This window comes from Aythya marila, assembly GCF_965140915.1.
Source record: "Aythya marila genome assembly, chromosome: 1".
Classification (NCBI taxonomy): Eukaryota; Metazoa; Chordata; class Aves; order Anseriformes; family Anatidae; genus Aythya; species Aythya marila.
The window spans coordinates 130,340,817-130,367,312 of record NC_139042.1 but is presented as its reverse complement, the minus strand read 5'-3'; the positions used below and the strand labels follow the sequence as shown (position 1 = coordinate 130,367,312).

At 34.9% G+C, this 26,496-nt stretch overlaps 1 protein-coding gene across 16 annotated transcripts in view; it reads right to left on the bottom strand.

Annotated features, from left to right (window-relative positions):
* Positions 1 to 26,496, bottom strand: part of C2CD5 (C2 calcium dependent domain containing 5) — a 66,941-nt gene that overhangs the window by 27,624 nt on the left and 12,821 nt on the right. For 11 of the 16 annotated variants that reach the window (XR_014318403.1, XR_014318404.1, XM_082770834.1 and 8 more), the window contains exons 7-11: positions 26,038 to 26,189; positions 22,942 to 23,136; positions 20,409 to 20,494; positions 14,616 to 14,724; positions 325 to 439 (exon numbers count right to left, since the gene is read on the bottom strand). Coding sequence is in view for 14 of the 16 variants with exons in the window: in XM_082770834.1 (XP_082626960.1) it covers positions 325 to 439; positions 14,616 to 14,724; positions 20,409 to 20,494; positions 22,942 to 23,136; positions 26,038 to 26,189 (657 nt within the window). In the remaining 2 variants the exon portion in view is untranslated. The remainder of the gene's footprint in view (positions 1 to 324; positions 440 to 14,615; positions 14,725 to 20,408; positions 20,495 to 22,941; positions 23,137 to 26,037; positions 26,190 to 26,496) is intronic. The other 5 variants (XM_082770847.1, XM_082770837.1, XM_082770836.1 and 2 more) reach the window with 1 other exon arrangement.

The following is a 26,496-nucleotide window of genomic DNA, read 5'->3' as shown; positions in this document are numbered from 1 at the left end:
GATAAATTGTTACTACAAAAACAAACATGCAGGTTTCAAAAAAAAAAAAAAAGGAAAGAAAGTAGAACAATAAAATGCTTATTAGAGCACAAATGAAAATCCAGTAAAAAAACAAAAAACACCTCTTAACAAAAAGAAAATCTGACAACTTGTTTAGCTTTTTAAGCACAATACCAATATCTACATTAATTCAACAAACTCTTCAAAGTCTGCATGCTAGACAGTAACAACAACGGTGTTGAAATAGCTTATCATTTGTAATCCACTGCAGAAGAAACAAATTTTCTGTGGCATTTTGAAAATCAAATCATCATCATGATTTACCAAATGCTAGTTGATTCACTGTAGCCCACTACAGCATGACAACCCAATGCCTTGGCATGGGATTTTATTTCTTGTCTGATTTCTGCCCACCATGCATCTCGTGTCTCTGGTTCATCTGAAAGACAAAGCATAAATCAGTTCACTATTCTGCACTCCGTCAACATAAAGTTTCATGCAATTAATCTGTAAGTTTGAATTTTTTATATTCAAGCATTTTATCTGACAACTTTCTATTTACTAGCTGTCACACTTCAAGTATTGAGCAAACACCAACGGGACAGTTTCATTAATTTTTTTCCTTTTTTTTTTGTTTTGTTTTGTTTTGTTTTTTAAATCATCCATGGAACTGGTTCTGACAAGTTACTGTGTTCTTGTTGTCCATATGACAACCGACATCGAAGTATTGTAGACATGGTTCCAATCTTTACCTACTCTAAGATCAGACTGTCAGTTTCCAACAACGTATGAGGAGAATGTTATTTGCATCACAGACCTTCTGTAATATGGAAAAACTACTAGCAGCAGTAATGAAACGGTATTTATAGTAATAATATTTTACATAAGTGTACATCTGACATCTTTAAAATAACCTGAGCAGTTTTTGCTACTGCAATCTGAAGTCCTGCTCATCAGATTTTTAAAATATTTGTTCAAGATTATATCGCTAGTCAAACACACAGTGTTCTGTGGCTCATTTCAGTACTTCTAACTTATAGAAACCATACTTATTTGCAACTACTTCTAAATTAACAACATTTCTAAATTAACAACATTAAGAAGTCCAAGATGTATGCTGACATTCACCAATTTATTCATTTTTTGGTTCAGTATCCTGGTGACTATACTTTTTTGTTTTTTTCCCCAAAATGGAGTTTTTATGTAATTACCTTATTGTCTTTGAAGCATATCTTAAAATACATCCTAGCTGCTTTTCCTGAAAACTGTATTAAAAACGCAAAGAAAAGCGCTACTAGAGTAAGTCATTCAGCAGTAAGTTTCCGAGAACTAAAGCTCTCCTCCTGTGAATTTTTACACGTAAGTAAACAGGTACAATAGCTTAAAACTGGAGTTTGTGAAGTGTTTCTTCTTTCAAAATGGCTTATGTATATGAATGAACTTAGTTAAGAACTATGGTAATTGTTCATACATAAAATAAGAGGAAAAACAGTAATAAACAGTAGGCACTCAGATGCTGCAAAGGGATCTGAACAGATGGATTCATGTACATTTTCTCTGAGATCAACTCAATTTTGCATGGATACATCCAGCCCTTGAGATCTCCTTGCTAAATCATTATTTAAAATATCAATGCCAAAGTCTGAGATTCATTGGGAACCACTTTTGCACTTTGTTACTATTAGGAATGTTTCTAAGTATAGTGTATGATAATCACATATCATACACTAAGTTCTCTGACAACATGCAAACAAAAATGGAAGATGTAGATATACAGATACTTTGAAATTTACTGAAGCAGAAGTATTGTACAGCAATACGTATTCATCCATGAATTTACCTCAGTTTTTGATATGGAACTGGACTTTCAGCTTCTAAAATAAACTAGTGAACATTTTCTAATAATTAAAAAAGCAGAGAGGTTTGTATATTCAACCATATGTAACTTTACATGTTAATACATGTGTACTCATAGCATTGTACTAAGAGCAAACTTCAGTGTGCGGAATCAGGTTTATCCAAACTTGGCTTTAAGAACAAAAAAACGCATTGATGATTGTGGAAAACCCTCCTAAGAGCTGAGACAGAAACATACACACCACAACACAAAACAGACTAAGCATTTTCATGAACTGTATCATGTTCCATTATAGGTGAGTTCACCTTCACCAGGTTTCAATATATTCCTAGCAGAATCTCTAGGCACTATACTTTGCTGTTCCTCAAAGCAAAACCACTGCTGAAAGGACTTTTGCCAACTGGGAAAAATCAAATGCTCAAGGTTATATATACAGTAATCCTGACTCAGACGGTTGGGGTACTTGCTATTGAGGTCTCAAACTTTTCAGCTTTTAAGAGCTGAGAATCATGCGGAAGTAGCCCATCACATCACAGCGTTTGAGTTCCCAAGCTCAGCTAGGCGAACAATTTGTGGTACACAAAGGAAAGCAGGAGACAAAAATGTTGTCTTTTGCATGTGCATCTCTGAGTCAGAACAGAGACTGTCCTTGCTGCAACCAGCTGATGGTACTAGTGCTAGTGCACAGAGGAACTTTGGAAACCCATTTTAAGGCAAAACCTACAAGGTCTGATAAAACAGGGAGCTGCATGGAAGATGTGAGACCACAAGCAGATTCTGTAAATATTGTCACTAACTCTTCATGGTGGAAGACACATGGATCTCAGGAGAAAATTTTCCTTCCCCATCCAGTCACAGACAAGAAGTTTGTTTATTGATGTGTGTTTCTGTCTATAAGAGAAAGGTGTAAGTAGTAGGAAAAGAAGTATACTGACTATACTAAACAATTCTTGCTCAGTTAGACTTGACCACAGGCTGGTGGCTACAATCATGGATGGAACAGCCACACAAATATTTGCACTTCACAGAAAAACCTAAAATGGAGATGTAACAGGAGTCTTGCAATCTTTTTTCCAGACATAAATAGAGACTTAAGCAAAGGAAAACTGTTTTATATTATATCATGTTTTCTCTTCACACCATTAGGTACCATTTGGCAAATACTGCTAATGACCTTCCTATGACAAAAAGTGCAAAGGAAATGATGTTATGACGAAGGAGTTGAAAGTGAGCAACAGGTGAAGCAACTGGGGATGAACAGGGAAAGTGCTGTGGAATAAAGAATAAGATTACAAGCCAGAAGATGACACCAAAAAAGAACGTGGTCTGACAGGAAAAACTGAAAGAGAATGAAGTGTTGAAATGGAACAGATATGCTTAATGGGATCAGAAATGGCAGAGATAGAAGTGACGGGTCCCAAATTCTATTGAAAACATGTAAACTTTCCTCCACAAGAAATTTATCATTTAAATCAAAGTTTAGGAACAAGTTCCTAAGAGTTAACGCAATTTTCTCACCTAGCCTATCTACGAGGATGACTTATCATAATGGAATCATATCATATTGTTGTGAGGTTGCTCAACACTATGCCTTGCTCAGGTAACATTTAACCCTTTACTGGAAATCTGTTCAACATCAGAAGTAACAAAATTATTGAACTACAGTAATATAATTGATCATTTTCATTCTTATTAAAGATAACCATTTTCCAGCCATTGTCTTCAAATGTTCACAAGATCAGACCCAATATCTTTCAAAAAATCCAACAAATTCTCATTGTGCAAGTTCAAAATTTATATTGTAGTCATGCATAAACAAATGCTTGTAAGCAGAGGACTCAGTCTCCTTTAAGACATTTAACTGAGTCACTATTTTTTCACTTCCAGAGGCCAAATGTGAATCAGTATGTTTATATATTAATACTGTACATTCACACACAGTTTACATGAACTTACCTTTGAATATTAAAATACAAAATGATTGTCTACAATTAAGATCAAACACCATGACATTGCAGTAATAAATTGATACAAAACACTGAATGCAGTGCAATGTGTAGCATTCATATTCTTCTGACAAATATTTTCACAAGCAGCCTTTTTCTGACACGAGCCACACAATTTCACATGGGGATGCCACTGTAGCATTTACAAGTTTAGTAAAGCTAAGGATCTACATAAACAATTAGAGGAGTTAGGGAAGCAGGATGGCATGTGTCCAGTACACTCCATAAGAGTGTCTGTTGCTGTTTTTTGCTATGGCAAAAGCTTAAGAACTAAGGGTTTGCAAAGCAGATTCAGCAGACAGTAGCCAGAAACGGTGGGTATTTTGGCGCATGCTTGGATCAGGTGACAGTACAGACTGAAAACTATGGCAGCTCACTGAAATGGTTACAGAAAGTAATGGCCCTGGATTCTAGGTGGAAGCAAAAAGGCAAGCATACATAGCACTCAATCACAAGCTTTTCTAGCAAATCTATCAAGAAGTTTATAGCAAGGTTTATCTAACCTCCAAGCAAAAGAGTCTGCAAAAATTACACTGCTAATATACACCTTTTGTTGGAAACTAAAGACTGAATATTAAACCTACTTTCATTAACATTTAAAAATTGGCGTATTTATAACAAAGTGGAAGCAAACTCTACTGTTTCTGGAGTTGAAGACTTGAGAAACAATGCTGTGAACAGTACAGTACTCTATAAAAATTGTGCCAACTCCAAGCTCCTTCAGCTGAAACCTTCCAAACTTACGTTATTAAACAACTCCAGTAGTTACAAACATTGCATTTATTTGGTGCCCCAGGTGTTTCTTTTGGCCAGTTCCCTAAGCCACCTTATTTCTTGCCATCAAAATATAAGGTTGACTTCTATTAGACAGCATGTTGTCCTGTTAACAATACAGCCAACCTCTTTCACCTGGCATACTTGCTTCCTCCAAATCAGAAAACACCTGCATCTTTCCAAAGTTATTTCCTAGAGGTCCTCCTTCAAGGTCTTTCAAGATTTAGCCATAATCTGCACTAGGCAAGGTCCCTACAGATTTTTTAAAACTTGAAGAAAAACTAAGAAGAACGATTTCTGAATTACACAGATTGTACTCAAGAGTTACTGTATTAAAGCTGAATCCTGAGACATCCTGGGCCTCATTCTTAACATCCTCAAAGTTGCAGGAATGGGCATAGTTACCATGCTTTTATACTGCAAACTGAGCTTCCTTATTCCTTCATTCTAAACCCGTTTCTATTAAAACCTATTAGTCTGCTTATACAGGAGCGAATGGTTTTTTTGTTTGCTTGTTTTGTTTTCTGGGTGTGGGTTGGTTTTGTTGTGGGAAGAGAGGTGTTTATTTATTTTTATTTTATGTTATTTATTTATTATTTAAGAGACTCCTTTGTGTAGAAGCTCCCTGACCTACAAGTCTAATTTGAACCTCTCTGGTCATCCCATAGATAACAGTATTTATCACCTCTTTAAAATATTTAACAGTAGGTGTACAAAAAGCCTCTTGTCAGTAAATTTTAAACATACAACCTGGGTAGCAAATAAGTAATCCTACAAAACACCAAGACTAATCTACAACTTAAAAAAGATTCTCAATGGCACTCCAACACCTTTTTTCCCCTCTTTAAATTGCTCCCTATGTTTAAGACCAAAAGATGTGAAAATGAAGAACTTTTATTATGATATAGAAACTGAAGGAAATCAATTACTGTGATGTATCAAATAGAAACTAAAATAGACCAGAAAAGCAAAAATCAGTGCATAAATGCCAAAGAGAAATGGTACACTTACTCCTACAGACAAAACATCCAGGCTAGAGAATAGTACTGTGAGTGCTTTCCTGCCAACCTATGAAATGAGGTCAGAAAGCACCTCTCTCATTTCTCAAGCCCAACCTGCTGAATGAGAAGAAAAGCAGGTATAAACGGTGATGTTGAGGAAGTTCTTCAATTATTGAAGATGCAGCATTAAGATCAAGGATTAGAATCGCATCCAGCCTTCATGCATTTACAGGATGCATTTACAGCCAGTATTTCAGCTGGCTGATCGAACACAACCATTCATTTGCATGGCTTGTCTTCTATCAGGTTAGTCAGGCAAAGTGACTCACTCTGCAAGCACATGATCACCAGAAGACTGCAGGACCACATGGCAGAAATTGTGCAGAAAAGTAGGATCACTGCTTTTAGTGACAACTCACTGTTGGAGTGTTTTATACCAAGATACACCTCTAGATGAGGAAAGAACAGCGTTTCACTTTCTTACATTCCCACAACTCCTGAATTTTCTTATACTCCAAATTCCATTAAAACCCCCTACATTATTGCTAGAAGACTGGAGAACACGTTTTTTTCTTTTGTAAGAAAAAAAAAAAAAAAAAAAAGAGAAGTTGCTTTAACTAGAAAACAGAAATAAGTGTCTCTGTAATTCCTGTTTCTCTGATAAGGGTGAATATATTTGTAATTCAGAAAGGAATGTATAGAATTACGCTTCCATCCAGGAATTCTAAAATGAATCAAGATGTTTTAATTGTCATACCCCTAAAAAACAATGATACAAATCATACTTCAGAAGTTTGGCACTTGGAATCCTGCCTTAACTTCCAAAGAGCTAACTCTCTCAGCCTTATGATCATAAGCAACCTCACATTGCTGACATCCCTAACACCAAGCCTTGAGACATTCTTAACACGTTCCTAATCTCAAACAAATAATCCTTGTAATGGGTGAAGCACTCAGATACCTGAAGGTTAGCATCTTCTAAATCTCACAAATGACATCACAAAATACAAATATTTTATATGAACTAGTGTGTAACCTACGCTAATTCAACCTTGTAAATCTAAACAATGTCCCACATGAGAAAAAATTAAGTACCTGGATTTTCACAATGACAAAAGCCAAGCCCCCATTGTTCTACACTTTGTCTATCAGTCACGCACTGCAAAGTATCTATGATTGGTATCAGGAATAAGCAAGCAAGAACCACTTGGACAGACCACAGCACAATTTAAACTTTTCTAGACATTGCACATAGTCTTTGAGGAAACAGTTTTCCATAAACTGGTTCAACCAAATCTGCTGAAAAATACTACCAGCATCCATGATGGTGACACGGCCTTTTAACTCCTCCTTTAAATTGCAGGTGGAGGTTTGATAGCAGTAACACAAGCTACAAAATAGCATCATTTAAAAAAAAAAATCTGTAATACCACCAACATGGCAATAATAATTTGGTTTACAATGAAAGAAAATCATCATGTAACAACTAAAATGAACTGACAAAATATGCTGCATTTGAAGATTTAAAAAATGTTGTTATATATACATATTAAAAATTAAACCTAAAATTAAACTATTTAGAAAAAAAAAATCATCCTCACCATATTTCCTTAGCACTATAGTATACTTCTTTAGTTGCCCAGACATAATAAAATGTTAATACCAGAATTATTTTGTCTCTGGAAAATTAGTGAGCCAGGCTTCTGTCTGTCACTCTAGTTTTTAGTTATTATCTCAATCAGTCATTCTTCCTATAATGGTGAAGTCCTTATAATTGTGCATAAGGTTCTTCTGATAACAAAATGAATGGGACATTAAGTATGATATAGGAATGTTTTAACTGTTCCTACTATACTAACAATTGCAAAGTCTGCCATTTTGACAAGCTGATAGGTAATAAAGAAACTACTACCCAAAGCTGGAGATTAGCTGAGCTCGTTACTCAGCTGTAACAAGTCAAGGGTTTTTAAAACAAGGCTGCCTATTTTACAACTAGTATCACAAACTGACCTACAGGTATGTTCTAAAGTTTTAAACAAGCCTAACTATTTGGAACCTTAAATTAAGCAAGAATATTACTGTATCTAACAATCATTGGAAGAAAAATACAGAGTTTCAAACAAAAATATTAATCTCTCAACAAACACAGCTGTTCACAGACAGGATTGCCGCTTTCTTGTTGACTGCCATGCAATCTACCTCACTGTACAATTGTAGAAACAAGATTACATTATTTGGCAGGAATACTGTCTCTGCATTTCCCATTCCTTGTTTACATTCCTCATGCTTTTATGCATTACATACACAGAACCTGTGCATACATCATTTCTATACACTCACAACCATTTTTTTTGTTTGATTTTAAAGACAAGCTAGCAGAAGAGCCATCTCTAAATTTCTACATCCAGTGAGTCTTTCCTACAGTTACTTTTGGAGCAAGTTCAGGACCTCGAGACCCCACTAATAGAGGCAAAATCTCAGAACTTACAAAAACCACTAAAAATATTTCTGCAAATAAAAATCAGTAAAATGGCTTGGGTTGGAAGGGACCTTAAAGACCATCTTGTTACAACCCCACCACAATGGGTAAGGAGGCCTCCCACTTGATAAGGCTGTCCAAAGCCCCATCTAATTTGGCCTTGAATACCCCTAGGGACACGGCATACAAAGCTTCTCGGGGCAACCTGTTTCCAGTGCCTCACCACCCTCTGAGTGGAACATTTCCTCCTACGATCTACTCTAAATCTCCTCTCTTTTAGTTTAAAACCATTCCTCCTTGTCCTATAACACTATCTGCATGTGTAAAAACTCACACGTGTAAATCCTCTGAAAGTACTGGAAGGCTGCAATGAGGTCTCCCCATAGCCTTCTCTTTCCCAGGCTGAACATCCCCAGCCCTCTCAGACTTTTTTCATACGAGAGGTGCTTCAGCCCCCTGATATCTTCACAGCCCTCCTGTGGACCCACTCTAACATGACCACATCTTTGTGGTGTTGGGGGCCCCAGACCTGGATGCAGCACTCCAAGTGGGGCCTCACAAGGACAGAGTAGAGGGGACCTGGAGGGGACCCACTCCCTCGCCTGCAGGCAAACCTCTGTTGATGCAGCCCAGGATACAGTTGGCCTTCTGGGCTGCAAGTGCACACTAAAAGCTCAAAGACAAATTCTACACTGACAATGATCAGCCTTTGTTCAGTTACTTTGTTCAGTTTGAATCTACTCAAAACTCTCTAAATGAAAAATAACACACAATCCCCCCCAAAAATTATTTCATTAATTTAAGGGTAAGTTAAGGGTATACCTACTTCAAAAGAGCATTCAAAAACCATTCACATTAACTATAAAAATATTTGGAATTACTCACTCCTCTGAAATGTTTGCAAAAAAGTAGAGGAAAGTAGTACTGAAAAACATCATATACTAATAGACATACTAATAAACTGTGAAAAGCTAAAGATCCATTCAGGTATCATGTAGCTTTTACTACTCCTCCTCCTGTTCAGAAAACCTTCTGACATCCGCCTTGTCCATTATCATATCATGACGTGTAAGTCAATCTGGAGATTCTTCTGGAAACAGCTAGAGGTCAAGCTGAACATTCTGTCTTGCCTGCTTGTTCTAACAGCAGCCGTATTACACACTAACAGAAACATTCTGACATTTTCTACTGCATTCTTTCAAGTACCCGCGGGAACGGGGTTAAGCTGAGGCAGGGGAAATTTAGGCTTGACATCAGGAGGGGGTTCTTCACAGAGAGGGTGGTTGCACACTGGAACAGGCTCCCCAGGGAAGTGGTCACTGCACCGAGCCTGTCTGAATTTAAGAAGAGATTGGACTGTGCACTTAGGCACATGGTCTGAACTTTTGGGTAGACCTGTGCGGTGTCAAGAGTTGGACTTGATGATCCTTAAGGGTCCCTTCCAACTCAGGATATTCTATGATTCTATGATTCTATAAGTATGCCACATTTACGTCCCAGAAAGCAGCAGTATGAAATGTAATTTGCACATTCACCGTATGTTTGTCTTTCTGTAAAGAAAAGCATTCAGTTTCGGAACCAAAATGTTTTCAGGCTTTCCTCTTACATTTCCCCCCACACAAAACTATCATTCTGGAGAATTTCACACTCCAACAGCAAGTCTGGAATAACACACAAACCACTCAGGAGATCCTTGGGAATTTTATTAAACATTTTTTCTCCTTCCATGTTTCTGACTACTGGAGCCAAAGAAGCACTGTTAGAGCAGCTCCCTGAATGAGGAGGTTAAAAATGGATTTAAGCACACTGAGTATGTTAGTCTATGAAACAGTTGTATGCAAAAAGGGTCTCTATTCAGTGAGTACCTCTTACTTGCTAAGAAGCCTTCCTTCTTTACATTTAACTTTGATGAGAAAGTAACAACGTCTTGTGGACTCAGGTTTCCTTCCACATTTTTATATTTACAGTGTATCTTCAGCACCCTGTTCCAGTGACAGCACCACAGGATTTCTTCCATTGTATTATGTGCCCTCTTTTCTAAGAATTTGTGCCCTTACCTCTCTACTTCTACTTTGCAGGTTCATCTTGATCATCATCTTTTGAAATCTTTACAAACATTTAAACAATTATGTCACTGAACTATATACAATTCCCAGATGTTTAGGTAGGTTTTTTTCCCTTCATCCAACAATCAGCCTGTACTTCCACATTTGATTTTAATGCATTCTCAAATCTCCGCAACTTTTCACCATCAGATACTGTTGTTGTATCTTACACAAAAAAGCCTCATTTAAAAAATAAAAAAAAAGAAAAAGAAAAAGGGAATATCCTTCCATATTCTTCAGTGTCTGTACACAAGTTACCTGACAAGCTTAAATGAAGTCTGAACACTTAGAAAAAGGAAAGTAATTTTAGCCTACTTGTGGTTGTTGGTTGCATTCTTGCTGAAAGGAATGCAATGTAAACATGTAGTAATGTTTTTCTTAATCTGTATTTAAAAAAAAAAAAAAAAAACTCTCTGCTCTCCTTCAGGCCAAGTATTAGCAAGCAACAACAGAGCAAGTAAGCGAGCTCTAGAAGGGGGGAGATGAACAGAAATCTCCTGCAGTGATTTCTCAGTAGTAGCAGATTTACATAGCACATTCTTTATTTCAATCTAAGACGGGATTAATGCATGTAACCTAAGCTCTACTACAAAACTCATTATCCATTGCACATATAGATTCGTAACAGTTGGAAAAGACCTCCAACCGTTCCTCCTACCACCAATATCACCCACTAAAACATGTCCCTAAGCACCACATCCAACCTTGATATACAACACCTGATCTATTGCCTTTTTCCTCCCTTCTTGTTCAGCAACACACCAATGAATGAAAAGAAAACATACTTCCAGGAATATGAGGCATGACCTGCTCAGTCCCTGACCAGTACGATAAATCAAGACTGCCAGCAGAGCACTGCTGACCCATGTTCAAGGCAACAGAAATGCTGACAGTTCTTAAGAGAGGTATGAACTCTAAAATTAGACTTTGATTTAGGCCTCTCTAATCCAAAATTCTTGTATAATCACCACTTCAAGGTATAAAATGCATGTAACAGACATATGCCTTCTCTTTTCTGTTATCTCTAAACAATTTAGACTGCTGTTTTGGATAATTCATCAAGAAATGAATTCAAGACTAGCTTTCCCTTAGCTTCAAAGGCTTACATTTCTGGATCACTTTCTAGCCTAGCTTAACGTAGGCTAGAAAGTGTCTGAACAACTCAGTTACTCCATTATTCTCGTAAGTTTTTCCATCGTAACATCCCCCTAAACACTATATCAAAGAAGCAACAACTAATTCAAACTTTTCAAGGTAGCATAAAAGATGTGAAATTTCTACACCTTTAAACACTTTAGATCAGGCTTTGATACACCAATAATAAATCTGGAAATTCCATAATGTTATTTGCATATGGAAATTAAAATTCAGTTCAAAAGACTGTTTGAGAACAGACAAATTTATAAAATGAACTCTCAGTTCTAATTTTCCAGAACATGTAATGTGGCAAGGAACAAGGACACAAAAATAAGCTGTTTCACATACTAACTGTAATTGAACTGTTTATAAGATGAAAAATGTATACAGATATTATACCAAAGTAAACCAAAGTTTAAAGTATGACTGCAGATAATTTCCAAAAGCATGTGATATACATACTGCAACAGTGCAGTAACAGCAAGGCAAGTTTGATTCTGAGAAGAAAAAAACACAGAGGTCAGCTTTCTACCCTTTTGCTGTGTCAGCTTTAAAAACTTTACTATTTGGCAAGCTCTGCTGACTTTGACACTACATAGAGAGAAGTTATGCCTCTGCTTCTTCCAAAGTATTTTGTTTCCAAAGAAAAACAGTGGGGAGAATGATCCTCATTTCTTGCCAGAAGAGACCAGTATTCTATACAGCTTTTATGCAAACTGTACCATCAGCTCTTCCATTTTCTCTGCAGCTGTACACATTTTGATTCCTAAAACTGCACATAAAAGAAATAGAACAGTGGGGCTTTTTTGACATTAAGTTTTGAAGTGATTTTAGAAATTCCAATAATTATGTTGTAAGGCCTGCAAGCTAAATGCATTTTACAATACAGGAATTATGAACCAACAAATTCTGGACTATATACCATCCTCTTTAAGCAGCTTGTCCTCTTAGTAAATTTTGTCTATTTTTCACTCACTCAGTCTATTTATCTCTAAAATTTACAATAAACATATTCATTGATTTCCTGAAACAGACAGAAGTACAGCCATTGTTGAAGAAATTTCAAGCTCATGCAAAAAAAAAAAAAAAAAAAAATCACACCTGACATGATTCCAACTATATAAATCAGAACCCAAACCCGTTCTCTTTCTCTAACTTACTTGTTTTCCAAACACTTGGCTGAAAGCTAAGAACATGAGTATTCAGCTTTTCAGATATTATTATAATCTTAGTAATGCTATTTTTTACTAAAACGATGTTTTGCAATTTTAAAAAAAGCCTTTAACAACATTAAAAAGTAATACATTGTGGAATTTGATGCTTAAACAGATTTAAATTTGAAGCATTAACCTAATGAATATCCTAGAGCATTTCTAAGAACTTCACTGAGCTGCCATAATTTCTGTCAGCGTATGTAGTACCAAATGACTAGTAAAATACCTGCATTGAAACTATTCCAGTCTAGCAGTTTGTATGATCTTGTGTTACCCATAATTCCGACAAAGGCTGAGTTCAAAACAGCAAATTAGTAGATCAGTTATAGGAGCAGAATAGTGAAAAAGAACTACCAACAAGAACACAATTGACAACACCACTCCACAGGAACTGGAAAGACACAGACAGCAGAGTTAATAAGAGGCTGAAATAGAAAGGGAAAAAAGGAGCATGCTATAGCAATCTAGCACTAGGCGTGATCAAAGTGTACAGCATACAGCAATTATTGTGTAATCATTATGTTCTCAAACAACCTCTTTTATTGTTCTTTCCTCTTCTATATTTTCCTGCATATTCACTTGCCAGCTTATATGAGTCCTTTAATACTTTACAAACTTGATTCAAATGCTTAGTATGACCATCACTGCATAAGATTTTTTTTCTTACTACTTCACCTTCCCCTCCATCGCTATGTCCCTTTATTCTCCTTTTTTAGTTTTCATTGTTTTGAAATACAATGAGTTAGAAGTATCATGCATCTTACATTCACTTGTCAGGAGCAATCTATAAATCCCACAAAAAAAATGCAAAATGTCACTTAATTGTGCAAATATGCATCTCTACTTCTATTATTTCTCATCCTGCTTTCACTCAGTAGGCAAGAAATAAGAGTACATAATGGAAGATATCATTTTGGAAAACTCCTGAGCATAAACAATTTTTTTTTCCATTTTGTCTTAAATTTATCACATAGCAAATTTCATGTAAGTGATCTGTATTGTGTCAAAAATACAGAAGTCTATGACAACTTTGTGGCAAAAAAAGGACACAAATTATATGTTGACATTTATCTTAATTTTCTCTACATTTTTATAAATAACATCTTAAAAACAGGAAAAAAAGAACAGTGGTATGTACTGAGATGCTTTAAAAAAAAAAACCCTGACGTAGTTTTCTCGAATACAAATTAAGTCTGTGATTTTATTTTATGCTGTCAGTTTACTGCAGTAACAATCTACCTGCTTCAAGAATTACTTGCCTTAGAGCAATAAAAAGAAAATAGGAAATAAAAAGAATTATTTTTTTTTTTTTTTAAGATGCATTTGCACAAATTTTGTTTTATTACTCCTGGCCAGTGCATGCAAAACCACTATCAGTGCTATTTTTGTCTCTCATCTGTCTGCATTTTAAACGCACTTGTTAACTCCTGCTTTTTAAATAGTATCTCTGCTTGTCTCGATGAATATAACAGAGTCAGCAGCCACTTAATTCTGATTTCAGAACTAGGACATGCAAAATACACTTTCTATTATTGGAGTTCCCTTGTAAATAATAAATTAAAATATTAAAGGATTGTTATGTATATGTTTTTAAGTAAGAACAGAAACAACACTGTAAAGGTGTTATCACCTGAGGTTAAAAAAAAAACACATATTGAGCTAAACTGTTGCAATTAGTCCTTAAGATTTGCAAGGAGCTGAAAGTTAGAAAACATTTCAAGCATTGAATTTGATTTTCATTTGAATGGACAACTGTTTAAATATTTGGAAGTAGACAAAAATTAATTAAACCCTCAACAATTCAGAGACAGTTCTTGGTAAAGTTACTGGATTCAAAGTACTTTATAATTTCATTAACTTGCTGAGAGATTTCTCACTGAAGACATACCCTCTGAATGACTATAATTGTTCATGCTTAAATTATTGCTTTTAATATACACTGTTAGAAGAGATCTGCATCTATAATAATACTGGTATTCTATAGAGTTTCAAAGATTATAAGTATTGCAATTGGACTTGGGCAAGATTTGTGTCAACATACCAGGATTGTGAATGCGATCCAAGAGCTTCACAGAACGCGCACTGACAACACCTCCAACATGGACAAGGAAGCCTGGTGGAAAGGCCGTCAAGGTAAAAAACGGAAATTCCTGTTATGAGTAAAAAAAAAAATAAAACAAAACATATCAACCTATATGCATAAGCATATCAAGTGCTTATCAACCACTGCTGGATGCCAATAAACATGCAGTGAACTGGTAATTCCCCTGGAATACAAGCAAAGCAGTTACATTGGGCCAAACATACCTTCAGGCTTACTAAGCACTGTGTAACCATTCATCTTCATATACCAATAGTATAGTAAAAGTCGAGATTCTAAAAATGTAAAAATACTTTTCCCCCATAGATCTGCATCCCAAAATAGTATTAATTAATGATCAAAACGTTATGTATTTGTGTTATTGGTCAACTTTTGGGAGGCAGCAGAGCACCGTAATTTTACTCTTATTAGCTAATAAAAAATAAAGGAATATTTTCCTCCAAATTCTAGGGTTTATTGTTACATCTGAATGCAGTTTGATCCTGAAGCACAGTGTAAACCTAATTGTACTTCTGCAAGACTGATAAATGTCTCATAAATATAGCATAGAATAAAGCATAAGTCTTTGAAGTACAACTAGGTTCTTAAAAAAAAAAATCAATTCCACTTTCATTTACATAGATTGGTTTTACCAATTCATAAATAAAATGAAGAATTAAGTTTTGGCAATTGTTTGAGAACATTTATACAAGAGGCCAGGTAAGAAGTAACAGTTTTTCATGACATACATGACAGAAAATAAATCTTTCATACTCAGGGGAGATGAATCCCCAAATCGGAATATTTTCTAAAGAGATACTCTAAGGAATATCTATTATACATATTATAGCATATGTATGGGGGAAAGGTGACGGATTCAGCAATTCTAAGTGCAGAGGCAAAAAAAAGTAAAAGAAAAATCGTGCAATCATGGTTTTTGTAGTCATGATGAATGGTTAAATGGTAAAAATAAACAGCGCCATTGTATATGAGAAAAAGTACAGGATAGATTCCCTTCTCACATACTTGAAGCACTTGCAACAGTATAGTGCAACTGAGCTTCTACCTAAATAGTGTACATGCTGCAGATTAAATGAAGATCACGGTTCTTCCAGCAATACATGGCATGAAAAATCCTCTTAAGCTAAAGCCCAACATTGATTTGAAAATGAACACTTCAGGATTATTACTACCCATACAAAGGTTATTTAAACTCTTACAACTCTTAAAAGATCCTACAAACTCCTATTTTTCTGGATTTTCAATTATTTTACAGAATTTCAAAACTGAGGCAAACTTTGTAAACAGTAGTAACAGTAGTGTCAACAATCATAAGCAAATAAGAAAATACTGCATGCGCATTTTATGAAGCAATTAAAAAGTCGGAATATTTCACCACAGGACTCTGCAAAGCTGCTTGGCTAATTTGTCTTCAGGAGCATCAATGGATCTCTAAAGAAGGCTAGAGAAAAGATTCCACCAGATGGTTGCACCAAAGCACAAAGTGCTGTGAAGGTCACGAGAGTAGCCAGAAAACCCTGACTACAAAACAATCTAGACTCCTTTTCTGTACTGTTTTTCATGCCAATAAGAGGAAAAATTCCAGTACAGCAACACAGTCAGAACTGTTTCAGTTTTGCTTGCTACATCAACTGTTCAGCGATTCACAAGTACAGCGATATTTTTTTCGTTTAATTCTATGGCACCTATTCTGCACAACTTAAATATATCGTAGATTTGCTTTGTCCCATGAAAATAGTTATCCTGCATTTGTAACATTAAGAATTACTAGCTAGCTTTCCCAGAACTACAGAAATCATTTTTAAAATTTTAATGCGTGCCATTTATATGAAGTTCCATTCTATGCTACATTTATGTTTTATACATACATATATTGATACTTCCAGCACACTTAAAGTGAACGTTTTTACTTCACACTCTAAAATACAAACCAATGCTTTTATAGAGATTCAGAAGCTACTTTAAATTTGTGATTTAGTTTCATAAGGCTTTATACTGCAAGTATTTTTAACACATTGAGAGTTCCAGTTTGCCTGATTTTTGACTTTACAAACTAGGAATTTAAAATAATAACATGGCTTTGTCTCAATCAATACAGTCAGGTATATCAATAACAGGAAGTCTATGTTATGATATATGTTAAAATTAGAACTGTATCTGATCAGTTAATTTCAGCCACAAACAGATCTACATAACCGAATCACTGACCAATTCCAACATACATGTATTCTTACTCCATTAATGTGTCTCAATCCTTCTGACACAGAATGCTGTCACTTCGTATGACAGCCCTTTTTTTTCTCCCCCAAGCTTAAGGGTTTTGGTTTTATTATCATCACATATTACTCAAATACAAGATTCAGCCTCAACTACATGTGTTACTCTGTAATACTTCAACATTTTAAAGCTATACTCATTGCATGGAAAACAAGACTCCCTAAGAAACAGTTGCAGTACTTGCATATTACAGATTTCCTCTATTCCTACCCTTCGCAAGGGACTACCTTTAAAACATGGTGGCACAAACACAGCATCTTCCTGTGTGTAAGAAGACACCCTGACTTTGATTTTCCAATCTACAACTGAAGACAGTCAATCATGTTATCAATACTAATTGGTAAATTAGAAGTTGGACACAATGATCCTTGTAGGTCTGTTCCAGCTCAGGACATGATTCTAATTTGCTGTGTCACTTCAGTTACTGACTGCATAGACTCTGAAAGATGTCACTGATTTCATCCTTGCTACTACACAGAGATCTTATAGCCTGAGAAAGTTTGGAGAAAGTTTGTTAAGGCTACAATAAAGTTAATGCAATGTTTGATACAGTGCTTTAAAATGCTTGTGTGTATGCATACATGTATTGCTAGTATTCTAGCTGCATTTTACATACATTACACGCAAAATAATGAAAAAGCACATGGAACAAGGCTACACAGACACATCTTTTGGTGTTAGTGCCACAGAAGCAGATATCAGATTTCCTTCCAGCCATTCACTCATTCCCAACACTGTACCACTCCCTCAGATAGTGCTAGTAATGCTGATATTTTCATAGAGCTTTTGCAGCTGAGCCACAGTATACGGATCTGATCCATATTCAAATACTGTTAATTTCCTGCTTCAATTATTCTTATTCTATGTAAATAAATGTGCCTGCTCATGAAGTCCCCAAATGATCTTATACTTTGTATTTCAACTGAACTGAGGGCATGGCCTAGATAGTAGTAACAAGTTGCTGGAAAGAAAAGTTGCTCAAGTCAGCATTGCAGCCAGCAGAATGACACAGAGAACTGCATTCTAGCAACAGTTATCTAGCAGTGCTCTTGACAAATGAAGATCGGTGGATCTCCATTTTGTAAAGGTAGCAGTAAAGATCTCTCAAGCACTTGCAGAATGCAAGTATGGAGGAGTAACAGCATTTGTCCAAGTTGGAGTCAACCGAGATACAAATGACAATCAAGAGCAGCACTTGATCGTTTCCATGAAAACACAGGTAAATTTTTGCCTGCTGACAGAGATACAGCATATATGTTTCCAGATAAAAGTACACATATAAAAGTACACAGATAACTGTGCTATATTTACACCTGCTATCAACAGGCATCCTGTGAATTGTTAAAAATACATTATTATAAAATATAACATGTATATGAGTTTTCCATGGCTGGTGGATTTTCCCAAAAGAAACAATAACAGTAAGATTACTCTTCTAGCAAAATCTGTTCTGGTTTGCAGGTAGGGTTATTTAAGTGACAGACTAAAAACACACTGATTAAAAAAACTGAGAAGATATCCAGTTAAACAAATTGTTTCTAATGGTTAGCATTGCCATATACCCAAATAATTATAACTAAGATTCAATAGAATTTAACTATATGTCTAATACATGTGGAAAGATAACACACACATCGATGTTAGACGTCATCTTACATGCTACCTTAACTAATCCAGACAGGTAACTAGAATGCACTCTATTTGTAATGATGAAACAGACAAAAAAAAAACTCTTATGAATGCCAAAAACATGGAGCTAAATGTCTCTCTCCATCTTTGTTATTAATTCTAGTTGAATATCTGAAAGAGTTAACTGTAGCAAAACCAATTTCAACCCGAAATTTTCAGAAAGACAACAGGAACGCATTTTTTTATATCAATTAAGAGTCTGCATGCTTTGCTACATTATGATTATCTTATCCTTAAGAAAAAATTCAACATATTTCGATTCAAATTTACAGTATTTTTTCCACTAGTTAATATATAGGTCTTATCAAAACAATTCACAAATCATTCAAATTCTAAAGACATGTTATCTGTCCTTATTTTATATTATTAATTACTTTTAAAAAGTCTTCTAAAGAAATAACAGATAAGCCATGAAATATCTATAATGCTAGCTGAAAAAGGTAAAGTTAAAAGATGTTTTTAAAGCTTTTTTTCTCCTCTAAAACATTAAAAGCAGAGCCATGGATTTGTATTTAAGGAGAAATTATAACTGAAGCATATCAGCATGCAAAATATAAAATTAAACCAAAAAATACCAATCTGATAAATGCTTAAAACAAAAAAAAACAAAACAAAAAAGTCCCGCATAAACAAAATTCCAAAGAAATCTGCAGAAATGTCACAAAGAAGAAAATCAAAAGATTCCAAATTATTATTCAGAAATCTTCAATACAAAAAAAAAAAAAGAAAAAAAAAAAAAGGAAAAAGCCTACAGTAAGAGTCACACAATGTTTTGGAACATACCCGCCTTCTACAGAACCTATGAGGCGATCCTCCCTTAGCAATGGACAACACAAAAAATGAGAAGAAAATCATCCTCTTAACTCAAAATAATAACTATTCACTTCTGCTTTACAGATGTAGCTGATATTGTTTTCAACAAAGGTACAGAAGTTTTACATAAGAAGCTCAGATAATTACAAAAGTTAAAACAGATTTTTTCTCCTTGAACAGAAGATTCGCATTTATTCCTCCAAGATACGTCACTAATAACACAACAGTTTGATAAGAGCAGTATAAAAATAAAAGTAGCAATGACTTTTTTTTTAATTAAAAAAAATAAAACCACACTTTTTATACTGCTGTGTATTCAATAATATACTGACAGCATAGTAACACATGGCATTTTTAGCCCTACAGAAGTTCTTCCAAAGCCTGTAAACATACAAAGACCTTTTATTGTTTGGGAAATGAATTTAGGTTACCATCTTATAAAGGCTACATGCATACCATTTCATGCAGTAGAAACAATGCTAAACTATGCACCAACTTTCTTTTTTCCCCAAACCAAAAAAGTGTTCTTAGTTATAAGTGTTGTTCACCTTGTTTAAAACTATTTCAATGTTTGAGTTTGGCTTCTATAAAAATTTAACTAAATACATGACAATAAAGTATTAAACTGACCCATGCATCAGTGATTTACTAAATATCAGTAACATTTGCTGTAAGTTTCTTGTAATACCAACAATAATTGTGTAATTATTGTTGTAATTGTATAATTGCTAATATACACACATTATGTTTATTAGCCCCACTCTTAATGTTTCAGTAATATATTAGAATTCAGGTGTTTTGTTTGGATTAAAAAGGCTATTAAACATTCAACATTTACACTAAGTTTTCAGACATAAAAAGTATGCATATTTTTTAAACAGAAAGAGGAAACATGTAACTGCAAGCTAGATTTTCAGGTTAGTAGATTAGAAATTTAAGTATAAAATGCCTTACCCTTTGTTCCAGAGCTGACTGAGTCTGCTGTCTTAAAAGAGTTTTAAATGGCCCCCCTTCTTTTCCAGCACTCCCACTGCCCATTCCTGAAGAGTACCAGTACAAATGACATTCAAAAGAAACATTCAAGAAAACATATATTATCATTTGTAATGAAACTTTGATTTAAAATTATATAAAAGTCATTAAAACAGACAAATTATCCCCTTAAATTTTCAGGGGGAAAAAAAACACTGAGTATCACAGTTAAAGTGTTTGGGTGAAAGCGATAGGGTGAGGGGGTGGTTGGGAATTTCCTTTGTTTGGTTGTTTTTAAGTGACTAGCAGCATCTTTAAGCATTACAGATTTGGATAATAAACATCCTGATATAAGACCTTTTCCTCATGTCCTGAATTTAAAGGCTTTTAAATAGGAAGTAGATCTTGGAAGACCTGGGCTTTGAAAAAGCTTTTTTTTTTTTTTTTCCCCTTCCCTCAACTGTCACTACTGGCAGCTGTAGTGGTAATTTTAATAAATATCTACCCACCTTCTGTGCTTTTCACAGGAAGTTTCTACATAATCAGAGTTTCAATCTTTATATAAAAGGGTTGCACTCACCACAAATTCCACACTGTCAAACAATTCCTCTCTGCTAGATTCCTATATAGTAAGGCACGTATATTTTCATCATCAGTTTTAAAAAAAAATCTGCCTTTCCAATAGCTTCAGAATAACTAAATCACCTTTCCTAACCACTGGGAGGAGACGCTACACAGTATTAGCAGTAGCTATATATTGCATGAGTGGGACTAAAAAGAAAATTGCAAAGACAATGCAAATCCTTTGAACTGAAATATAAACTCTGAAAAACACAGTAACTGTTTTAACAATTATACAATGGAATATTCACTCATCCGATTTACTCAGACAGCTAAGGAATAATGCTTACCACTTAAAACTGCCACACTTATTTGATTACTACGCTTTCACACACATAACCTGCAGATTATTTGTAAATGAAAACAAGTAAATTCTAGTTTTGCATAAAAGGATAATACTCTATTTTTTTTATTATTTTTTTTTTTCATATATTTCACTCCAGGAGTTTGTCTGAAGAGCTGTGAAGTTTATCAGATATGCAAATATCTTTGCTACCAAAGGATGTGTAATCAAGGAACTGTACTCTTAATTGAGCATGGCAAGATGCAGGTTATATGTATGACTGTATTATTTGCTCTACAAAGCAACCACAGAAGTAAAAACTAAGCACCTACCAAGATTGTGTTTTTCGTAAATTAAACACAATATTGGTGAATCAGATTTTCTTGGTAATACTTCATGCCTAAAATATGTTATTGTTGGTATTTACTGCCTCTAAAACTATCAGAGCTAACTGGACCCTATAAAAATAATCACCTAAGTTTGGGAAATCACTAAGGATAAAGAAAAAAAAAGAAGTTTCAGGAGCAAGATGAAATAAAAACACACTACAGTTAAGTGATTTTCTGTTACAATAATTCTAACTAATTAAACACAATTCCTTGCTAGTTTCCTTTTTCTTCTCATTAAGCAACTAATAAACATGAATGAGATTGTACAAATACACCGAAGTGTAGTCACTTGTTTTAATCAAACACAGGAAGATCTGGAAATAATATTGAACTTCATATATCTTAACTTTATTCCTAACATTTTCAAAAATGACTAGACTATCATTGCCATGTAATTGTGTGTGTATATACACACCCACACACACTTACACACACCATAATTTCTGAAGAATAAATATTTTTAGCTGTTCTTGGATAAGGAAACAGAAAGGATTACTATCTGTATAGTCCCATTAAACAAGATTTTTATTGTTTTTTTTTTGTCCTTTTTTTTTTTTTTTTAATTATTTGCCATTGATTTTAAGTGTCATTGTCAGGGACTATACAATATTAAATACAGACAAACAGTACAAATACTGGACATGAAAAACAAAAATACAAACTAATCAAAATAGCTTCTACAGAAAGAAAAGGCAGTAATATCAACTATTTAATTTAAATCTATGAAAATAATACATGCCAGTGGAATGGAAAAAAGGGCAGTGCAAATAAAAAAATCTGTACGGACTTTGCTTAAAACGCATTAAAAGAGCAGAGTTGCCAGCCATCTGATAGCCAGACTTCAAAAAAATATACGAATGAATTAATGAGCATGTGCGTGTGCCATGCAAAATAGAGGAACAACAAACTGAAGGGAACGGGAGGGGGGTGGGGGGAGAAATTATTTTAGTTCAATTACCAAAGGAAATTGAGAGGGGAGATGAGAAAGTTCTTCAGCATGAACTATGTGTGTTTCAATTCCTGTAATATAAAGAGTTCTGAAGCTGTTGCAAGCTTCTAAAGCGGAGGTGAGAGATGGTATGAATAGTCATGTAGCCAGCAGTTTTCAGAGGCTAACAAAAACATAGGGTTATAGAAGGCTGTGTGTTAAGTGTCCCTACATCAAATAGCAACAACAAATTCTTAAAAGTTTGTTTAAAAGGCCATAATAGATTGATCCTACCAGAAGCAGCCAGAAGCAGCTCTTCAGTGAAAGAAACACTTTTCCTCAGAACAACTGGGCTGACATGGCTAGAGTGTAGAGGGTTAAGGCTAGACCCCGAGAGGAGGAGACAGGACTTTTTAAGATGTGGGGAATCACATGAGAGTGTAGGGGAGCTGGGAAACAGGAAAATCCTAGGTCCCTGTGGGGAAGGTGCTGTGGAGGAAAGTAATAGAGACAAAAAGATGTAGATTCAGAAGATGACTAAAGAAACAGAAAAAATCAAAATGAAGCAATTTTTTTGTTCTCCAAATGAACCCACACTAAATTATTTCTCAACATACATAGAAATGGAATGACAGTACAGCTACACAATGTGAATGAGAAGCATGTTATCAAAAATCATGAATCAATTAATTTCACTTTGAAATTATTTAGTTTTATTAAAAAGCCATGATAATCTAAAATTTGTTTTAGATTTTATACAGAATTTATTAAGTGGTATGGAATTAAGGCTAAATAACACAGTCTTCTTACACAATCTGATTACTTCCGTTATTTAGGTGTAAAAAGTTCTTGGGAGTCTTAAATCTCATAGAATAGTACAGTCTCACAAAGAAAAAGAGTTCCTACCTTCTTGATTTCCTCCTAACATATACTACATCAAAATGTATTACCTTACTGAAATATGCAATGTTGTTTGTCTGCCTGACATTTCTGTTAGCTTGTAGCGGCATAAAATAGGCCACTACTCACTGAGGAAATCAAGCTTCACACCAAAACAAGCCTTCTCAGAACAGAAAAAGTTCCCCTTGTATTTAGAGCAAACACAGGTCAGAATGGATAATACAATGTTTTCCAGAAGACATTAGGGTAATATTCTCCTGACTTGGAGCTAATGAAAACTAGATGCTTACGCATATCCAAGTTTTGATCTCTTCCATTTTGTTATTCATATTGTGAAATTGTGGTATCTGCACTCTTTTTCGAGATTAGTCTCCATCTCAAGCATGTGAACGTACAAGCTACCTGACTGAGTAATAAAGAGACCGTAGCGTACTGCAGAAAATAATCAGGAAGTACTTCATTTTTCATATCAGCCTATCCCAGTAACTGCTGTCTCAAATTTCATGTTTTACGTGTCACGTTAATAAAAATGGCTATTTTAATACTAATATTACTAACTTTCACACTGAAAAGCAGTTACAGCCTTTAGAAATGACAATGGATGCTGAAACACACACTGAATTGTTAAAAGCATCATACTGAATTTCGTATGTTATGGAAACATCTTTCGCACATCATATTTTAGGTAAAACAAGTTACAAAAAAATATTGTTCTTTCAAGCTAATAAGATTCAAAATTTAGTACATAGCACCAAGATGGATTATTTTTAAATGTAATGAGCAAATCCTCTTAAGACAAGTTTCAGCAGCAGAATTAAAAGCTGCTAAAAAAACAGTGCTAGCAAGCAAAAGTACACCTACTGTTAGCTTTAATACTACAAGGATTGGTAGAAAATAAGTCTGCCTTTTCTACATACTTCAAAATCCCTACAAATAAGAGGTATCAATTACACAATCTGTTTTAGTTCTGAATGAACTGACTGAAGGTAAGACTATCCACTCAAATAACATTACCAGTAATGATATAATGTTGCAGGTTCAAAAATTTGACAAATTCACACGCAGTAAATTGCTGCCTTAATAAATTCAGAATGGTTACAACTGCAGAGATGAGTATTGACACTATATTTAAATCCTTTATATGACACAGTCCTTACCGTGAAAATCTGTTCAAAAAACACACTTTCAAATACTCCATAAAACAAACAAGAATTAGTAGTTCTCCTATATAAACATCCTTTATACAAGTGACCATCATAGGTTTTCCACAAAAGTTATTTACACAAAAGAACCAAAAAAGAAAGTGCTGGTGGTGTGGGGCTGTTTTTATGTTTGTTTGGTTTGTTTCTTTTTTTTGTTGTTGTTGTTGTTTTTCCTCCCCTTTTTGTTGTTCTTATTTCTTATTTGGTTTCAGGTTTTGTTTTATTTTAAACAGGACAGAGGTAATAGAACAAGGAAAGACAGCTTTCCAACAGGGAACATTTTTCAACAGAAATCTGGAGAATAAACTAGGTAAAATATTTAATATAAATGCTACATTCAAATGCCGTTAATTTATCTGCTTGGAAAAACTCTCACAAGGTGCTTGGAAGGAGTGCTATCAAGTAAAGCTGAACCAACTATTTTAATATGCTTAAAAGCTGTCATGATTAGATGGAGACAAGAATGCTTTGAGCTTCAAATACCACAATTTAAAACACTACTTCAAAGACAACCAAACTTTTATAAACAAATCTAGAAACTATTTAGCCCTACAGTGGCAAAAACTCAAGTCACGTAATAGAGAATAAGCAGAATGCAATTCTTTGAGCTATGCTGACATTATTACTGACACGACTCTAACCACAGACTAAAAAAATTAAGAAGGGAAGAAGGAAATACTGAAGAAGTTTTGTTAGACCAATGGAGAAAGAAAAATGCTTTTAGAAGATGGGTAGAGTATAATTTAGGTTACTTTCAAAAATTATACTGTGTATGTAAAGCCGTTTCCAGGCTTCCATAACCAGGGAGATTAAACAGGCAGTAGCTGCACAATTTCTATTATGGCATTTGCAAGGAGTAAAAAGTCAGAGATAAGCATACAACAATACACTTAAAGTACAATACATTGTGCTTGAAAATTAAACAGTTTTAGTAAGAACACTCTGCCTCTTACTGTATTACGATGAGAAATGTACTCCCATGATCTGATATGAAATGGAAGAAATCAGAAAAAGGCAGTTGCTTAGGACTCCCTTAATGTTCTGTGGTATTTTATTTTGGCTTGAATACAGTTGTGCTAGAAGCATCACTTTAATGATATTTCCATATTAGTGGAAACCTAAGGTGGGATTTAAATTCTCACCCTACAGAAACTCTTTTCAAGCATGAGATGATGTTTTCAATTTCTACATCATTTTGATAGATAACTTAAATGCCAAAAAGCAAAAAGGGGTTGAATGAAAATATAAAAAGAGAAACACAAATTAAAAGTGGGTGGAAGCGCCTTACCAGTTTTGGGTGTCAAACTCAAATCTGTGTCAGAAGAAGAGGACTGTCGACTGTAGGACTTGGAAGGTGAAAAGGAATAGGTTTGGTTTTTCAGAGGGGTGGAGGGTCCTGATGAATGAGTATTGGGATTGGGATCTTCATTGAAGGGAATCCTGCCAGAAGAAGGTGGAAACACATTCAGTAATCCTGTGCCAAAGGACCTGGCTGACAGCAGCATGATCCAAACACCAGGATAGGGTTGGGGCAGGGCCAGCAGCTATTCCTTAGGTGCGAGACTGGGGATAAGGCCAAAGGCAAACGCTGTTTACCCATTCAGCATTCTACAGATAGATGCTGATAATCTACAATGAAACAATTAAGCTGAATGAAAGGCATGAGATGGGACTAAAGAAAAAAAGATTATATATACGCAAAAGAAAAAACTGAAAACAGTTTGTGGCTTAAAAATCTGGTCAAATG